The following is a 7,500-nucleotide window of genomic DNA, read 5'->3' as shown; positions in this document are numbered from 1 at the left end:
AGCGGAGAGTCCGGTGGTTGGGGCTTGAACTTGCTGGCGTACACCACGCAGGAGACGACAAAGACAACGATCGCGAAGCAGAACGCCGCGAGCAGCACGTACATCCCGATCTCGAGCGGGCTCATCCGCGCCCCGACGCCGTGATGACGCACGCCGACGCCGCCCATACCCCCTGAAGACATGCCATTAGCTATAGCCGTGCGATGCTGCCGTGCCTGCACCAAAGGCTCGTGCTCGTGCCCGTCTTTCTCGTCTTTCAGCGGTAACCCTTTGCACAGAAAAACAAAGAGAGAGAAAGAGAGAGAGAGGACAGTGTGAGATGGGATACTTGTGCTGAGTTAGAGAGCCGCTGAGAAAATCTTTCTTCCCTTGATACTTCCAGCTAGACAGCGGCTAGACATGCTATGTCGGATATGCAAAGTTCGTGAGGATACTGAATGTGCGTCTATACTTTTGGCATCACAATTGAATTTTGATGTGTAGCGACTTGACATTACACTATGCACAATATACAAGTAATCTCAATTTTTCGAACTTGGAGATATGAGGAAGAAAAAGAATTATATATTTAAAAGGTGTCCCAAGGTTTTCTAATTCTTCATTTGGATTTAAAATTATCTTTATATTGTCAGGATTAAGAAATTTGCATCCAACTTTTCTTTGGTCAAATTTTTCATTGTTCGTAAATTGTGTATATATATATATATATTCAGATATTTCATGTTGAATGATTCAATGATATTATACTTTAATAATTTGTAATGTGTTGCGTTTTATTACAATTTATTCTAAGAACTAGACGCATTTGACATTCAGCGTAAAGGAGGTAGGAAGACATATCAGTTACGAAGGACTGGACAGAAATGGTGAAGAGAGGTCACGCATAAATAGGCAGGGAACTTCTTACAAGCCAAATACTTAGTCTCACGAAGAAAGTTTCCGCTAAGAAATGCAGTACAAAGTGCATACCATGCATTGTGTGACAGTTATAAAGCGTAGAAAAAGAACAGAAAAAGTGAAGAGAAAAGAAGCGAGAGAGAAAGACAGAAAGCAGCAAAGAGGAACAGGATCTATTTACCGATGAGGATGTCGTGTAGATCGGAAGCTATTTCGCCCCGGCTAGTTTTACGTTCTCTATGATGGTGAGAACCGACAGTGCCACCGCCGTCATTCTGCACGAATTCTGGCCGATTGGGTACCTCGCTCGAAGCGAAATCCACTTCAACGTTAGCCGACGCGCTTGCCAATGCAGTGGCCGTCGTCCTCTGAGAACTCTTGCTTGAACGTCTACCGGATAATCGGCAGGAATCGGCTAGCTGTAAACTGACACGCAGCAAGTCACCGCGGCCTTCACCGACCGCGATTACACGTGGATGATGGGAAGCGACCATTGGTGCAAACGCCACAACTTCCGGATCCAAACTCTCCACCAGTAAATGGTAATCGCTCACAGCGATTTCCCTGAGGGGTGTACGGGTATTGTCCGAGAACTCTACGTCAATGTCCAGCAATCCTTCCTGTTGGTATACAATAACAAATTTGTTTGCTCGTGTAACAGTTTTGTTTTGATCATATAGATGCACATATACCCCCCCCCCCCATACACACATACACACACACACACACACACACACACGCACGCGCGCGCGCGCGCGCGTTAGTATTGTGTTAAGTTATTAAACTCAATACTTTTTAATTGACTTTTCTAAATTGTAAATTTTGCAAAATTGCTGTTTTTTTCAAGATATATTTGAAACTTCGACACAAACCTATAATAATAATTTACCTGATATTGGGCGGTTAGTCTTCTCGTAACCGAGGTTTCGGCAACGTATCCGTTCTCGATCGCAGTATCTGGGCTGATACTGAGTTGAAGTCCGGATACCACTCGGACAGACAGACGTGTCACAGACACACGATCGTTGCCGACTCTGATTTCCTTCGCGCCGATGACTCTACCAGTGATCGGTGACAGAACCTGCACCTCCGTGCGACCCACTCCGCGTCCCTGAACCAATCTACCTTGAAGAAGCGTCGCTATTCTAGGATCGGAGACACGCAGCATGCCGACTACGAGGTCAGTGACGCGCAACCAGGTGCGCCGATTGACAAAGTACGAGACTCTACCCGAGTCGTGATCAGTTGCTAAGAATCGGGCGTGCACTTCAACCGGACTTTGCTGGAAACGCAATCTGCAATTAGCCGGAGATAGATTCCGATCGATAGAGTTGATTGTATCCCATCCGTGATCATTTCCATTAGATCGAAACCGTTCCTCGTGCTCATCTTCCTCGAGCAGTTCGTCCGGATCGTCCACGTCCATAGACGTGTCCTCTATCGACTCTTCCAGATCAACGGCGCTTCTCTTCTTTGCTCGTGCGGTTACCGGTGGTGTTTCTAATGGCATTATCGACGTCGAAGCAACTTCCGTCTTCTGTTCGATCCGCGTCGCATTTAGCAAACTCCGTTTGCTCTTCGCGCTTGCTACATGCTCCTCCGGCACCTTCCAACCCTTTATTTGATTCAATCGCGTGTCAGCGACGCTTACTTCCAATGGAAATTCAGGCATCCATACGGTGAATCTTGCTAGACCAGTATACGTGCCGTATTTAACGAGGACCGATGCGTTACTAGAACCCCGGATCTCTGAACCATCCACGTACACGCTACTGCACGAGGATGATACCTGCGAATTTATAGGTATTCGTAACAACGATCAGGTATTAAATGTAGTTTGATCCTACACCACAATAGTTCGTAATGCACGGTTTGAGTGTAAAGTACCAGGATATTGAAAGTATCACTTAATCCGTCGATTATACGGGGTATTAGATTATTAGTTTGAAACTTGTGGACATTATTGTTTTTATATTTTTAGGATTAAATGGATGATATTACATTATAAATATTAGATACCGGTATATAGAATAATATATTATGTAAAATTAATTTCTATTTAAAGAATAAACTCAATATTTAAAAAAAAATGCATTCATACAATTAAATACATGTCCAATTTTCAAATTTGGACATGTAAAAAAAATCGTATATTGACATATTCCTTTACTGCATATGTATAGAAATAAAATGTATATAAAGTTCTAAAAGTAATTAAACACGAATAACAACGATAAAAATGAGAAAGCAGGGAATTCTACTGAAGGTATATAATATTAAGATTTCTTCAATTAAATTCCTAAGAATCTAAGTGAGCGCTGAAGATAAATTAAAAAGCAATTACCTTGAGGACACTCTCGTCCTCGGAATGACAGGACGACTGCAGCGTAACATCGGCGACCGTGCCGGCTTGGCTCACAATGAAAACCTTCATCCCCTGCGACACCTGACGTCCCGTCAACACCGCTGTATTCATCACCTCCCAGTTCTGAAGCAAAATATAAAACGTTCCCTCTCGTTTGTCGAAGAGAAACTCATAGCTTAAACTACATTCCAATTTTTCTCATATCTAAAGTGGCAAAGTCCTATTCCTATTTTTAATAGTTTGAGATGAAAATGCATATATTTTAATATATGCATTTCTGTAACCTTCATTGATAGAGCAGCCATTATCCATTATTCATAACTGTTATCTATTTTGCCTCGAACTTTATTCCGTTATCGTTGTGACAAGATAAAAGGCGTGGTAAGCGATATTAAAAAATATGTATGTGAACTATCGAAAACATAAAATTCAAAAAAACATAAATTAAACAGAACTAAGCAAAATATATACATAAAAAAATGTTAAATTTATCTTCCCTGAAAATATATAGTTTATATTTTTGTAATAATGTATGTACATGTATATATACATACACACATATATAATATTTTAAAATGAATAATTGCAATACAAAAACAACAATAAGACAGAACTAAATTTTTTAAATAAATTTAATACTTTATAGATTAAAAATTTTTCAGTTATTCTATAAAATTAGAAAGATACAATATTATCTCTCGTTTTAATTATTTCGTTTGATTCCACTTTTAAAAAGAATACTTGCGGGAAAAATTCTTGATCTTTCATGAAAAGCAGAACTTCAAAGCAGTAAAAAGCTTGTCTCAGTTATAAGTAAAATCATCTCACTATATATAAACCGATAAAACTATCGATCTTCTCTAATGGTACATTATATTTTCTTAAATAAGAAAAAAGTTGTTACCGTAAAGAAGTTGATCCGCACATTTTTGAAATAAGCCATATTAATATATAATCTAACGATTTAACATCATGAAAAGTTTAAACGAGTTCAAAAATGAGAACCAACGGATTTCCGTGAATTCGTACAGTTATTTTATAGTTGTTGAAGACTTGTTCTTGCTGCTTGCTGCGATGTTGCTCGTACACGTGGAAGATTATTTGCCACGTTTACACGTTTTATGTGTACGCGTCGTCCGTGTACTTTATACTAGTTCGTCAACGGGGGAGTTCCGCAAAGGGGTTGGTTGGGTAGGATCTGTCGGCCAGACTAGTAAGCCATTTCCAAGTTCGCTTCCGTCCATACAGACCGGTAGCCTTTGGAAGGAACATCAAACGGCTCGGATATTGCAGCGAGGGAATTTAAATCCCTGACGCCACGTTGTAGTGTATGTGCCAGCCAACTATACTATACATATACTGTATCTCTCGCGTGGACGAGCGTGCTCTCTTGCAATGATAAAAGCAGCGGGCGTAGTTTACATTCGAACGCGAACCGCGGCTCCTTCCCTTTCTTTCGTCAAATATTTTCTCATCTCAACCAAGACTCACGAAAATATTTACGAGACTAGACTACACGTCCGTGTACTTTGTATCTCGCCGTGCAGAATGCATTGTTCACAAAAGAAATTCACGTGAGAAATTCTCTGAGAAGAATTACTTGTCACTGATTTTTTGATTCGATTTCTATTGCCTGATGTATACAAATCTCTAATAAAAAATATAAAGAGTTCAATATCGTACTATTTGACAATTTTTAATTAAAAAAAATGCATAAGAAAGATTTTTTTTTTTAAATGTTTTTTAAATATTTGCTTCTTCTTATATTCCTATATTTGATATTTGTGACATTATTCCTTTTACGTAAAAGGAAACATTTTAATTCTTCGCGCGAGTACATTTAATCAAAATTTGTTAAAGTCATTTTTCTATTATTTGAATTTTTCAAATAATAACTTTTATTTGGAAACATCAAAGGATTAAAGTTGGTTTTACTCTTATGTGAAAATTTATAATTGAATAGCGCTTTCTTTCCCCTAACTTTCTATATTAATCATTTGCAACAATGCCAGGCTAATAATGGTCCGAGATGCGATTAATGGTGTGTAATTAATTAAGAGTTTTAGAAATCAGCTTAAAAACTTTTTTATTTACTGTACAAATTTCTGGTTTATCTTCTTGGCTCCATGAGTAATGTCAATCTCTAAATTGTAAAATTCTTTAATTTAAGATTGTTAAAGTAACCTTTAAGCAACTCTCTTATGAGAAGATTTAATATAAAAGAGAAAAAAATTTTGATAGTTCTCAAATTAAGATCGAATTGAGACAATTTAGAATTATATTTTTTTATGTAATAATAAATTTTTACCACTCAAAGTTTTCTCTAGAGAAAATTGATATTATTATACTTGTATATTATATTTGTAGACTCTTATACACGTATGTGTTGTATATGTACATTTCAATGTAATTAATTTATTCTCTGCAGAAAACGTGCATATCGTTTTTATCTTCAGCAATGTATTTTGTTCCTTTTTATAACTCGAAAGATTGACCCGCTGCAATTTTGAAGAATGTATATACAATAATGAGTAAACTTGACGCATGAATTTAGCAGTTTAACTTTCAGAATCATAAATTTATATTTTAATACATGAATGAAGCACACAGTTATTTTCCAAATATTTCCGAGATCAACGAGGTTATTCTGTGAGTTTATTAAAACAACATGGAGAACATTTTCAACGTAGAATGATGTTTCATCGATGGCGAATGGAAGGGGGTTGATGGATATAAGAGAAATGCAAGGATTTTACATTGCTGTACATAAAATATGTACAATACACGGGCTATTACTGTGATAAATTTCAGCAGAGAAAACAAGCGCGCGTGTCAGAGGTCGCTAATTGATAAATGAGATAATTAATTCGTTTACATATCCTTTTGAAGGCGCCGCGTGCTCGTTCTCTCGCTCGCTCGTTCGCGTAAAGTTGTCAGGAACTCCGTTCGCGCTTCTTGATTATCCTTACTCTAATTGCAGCTCCTTCCACGCGCGAGACTGTGTGAGTAAAGTTTTTAATTAAAAGAGACCTCGCGCAACCTCTTTTCTCAATGCTTTCAATCTTTACCCTGCGTTATCCGCCAATACTGATTCTAGATTTCAAGAACGACCTTATTATAATAGCATTGTCAAATTTGATTTAATTTATAGATATGAATAACAAATTTGCAAAATTAGTAACTCATGACATTATCTACGAAACGTTGCAAAAAAGCTGTCCAATATTAATCATCTTTCATTTAAACTTTCTTTAACAACAATATTGATAAAAATCATCCGTCACAATTGTAAATTTTAGCATGTCTTTAAAAATAACATTCAAAAATAAAAATTTTATTTGTAAAAATAGAATCCACTTGCAAAGTTATAAAGTATGATTTTGCAAGACATCCTGCTATTGTAAAACCGTATCACACGAACTTTTCATTGGTCAGTTTAACATGATATTTTAATTCTTCAGCAATTATTATATGAACCGCGTAAAATATCTTTCTTACAATTAGTTAATTGTTTAAGATTCTATTCTAGGTGAATGTGTCTGATCATCTACGTGATCTTCTCATGTTGACTTTCATACACAAAATTATGTACTATGCACCTGCTATCGTGTTACTGGAAATTGTGAGCATGTCATGGATAATGTGGAACCGTCAGATCTAATTTACATACCAAGAGGCGTGTGTTCTAATTGCGAGGACTTGTTGTGGCAAGTGAAAAGTAATTACGAAAACCACATTTAACTGTCATATATAAATATAAGCATATCGATTTCAATTTCTTTTTAGAATGAAATTCGATAAAATTTTATTATAGAAAACAAATTATTACGTCTTATTACGAAAATATTCGCTATTACATAATACATCATTGATTAGAATAATCGAAATAGGTTAATCATTTGCAATTGAATTATTATCACTATTAAGATATATTCAGAAGCATATTATTATTTTGCACACATTTGTTACACATTTCTTACAAACTAAAGAAAATTAATGTTTCACTCTACACACATCTCACTTTATAAAGGAACGCATACGTCGACGTTGTTCAACGTGCAGTAATCAAAAATTTCATTACGATCCGTTGTTACAGCAGATGCTCTGCGGTATCGATGGAATTTTGCCACAGACTAGAAATATCGCCGTTATGGTGAAGGCGCGGGCGTGGAAAAGCCGAAGAGAAAAGCATCAGAGTGCTCGCCGTGGGAGCCAAAGAGGAAAAACAATTATCCTTT

At 36.9% G+C, this 7,500-nt stretch overlaps 1 protein-coding gene across 1 annotated transcript in view; it reads right to left on the bottom strand.

Annotated features, from left to right (window-relative positions):
• LOC105624154 (transmembrane protein 132C) overlaps window positions 1-7,500 on the bottom strand; it is a 110,830-nt gene that overhangs the window by 3,280 nt on the left and 100,050 nt on the right. The window contains exons 5-8 of the mRNA XM_012205511.1: window positions 3,242-3,385; window positions 1,787-2,686; window positions 1,079-1,517; window positions 1-268 (exon numbers count right to left, since the gene is read on the bottom strand). The exon at window positions 1-268 is cut by the window's left edge and continues 169 nt beyond it. Of these exons, the coding sequence (XP_012060901.1) occupies window positions 1-268; window positions 1,079-1,517; window positions 1,787-2,686; window positions 3,242-3,385 (1,751 nt within the window). The remainder of the gene's footprint in view (window positions 269-1,078; window positions 1,518-1,786; window positions 2,687-3,241; window positions 3,386-7,500) is intronic.

This window comes from Atta cephalotes, assembly GCF_000143395.1.
Source record: "Atta cephalotes unplaced genomic scaffold scaffold00074, whole genome shotgun sequence".
Classification (NCBI taxonomy): domain Eukaryota; kingdom Metazoa; phylum Arthropoda; class Insecta; order Hymenoptera; family Formicidae; genus Atta; species Atta cephalotes.
Note: the sequence above shows the minus strand (reverse complement) of the source record. Positions and strands in the feature narration are given on the sequence as shown.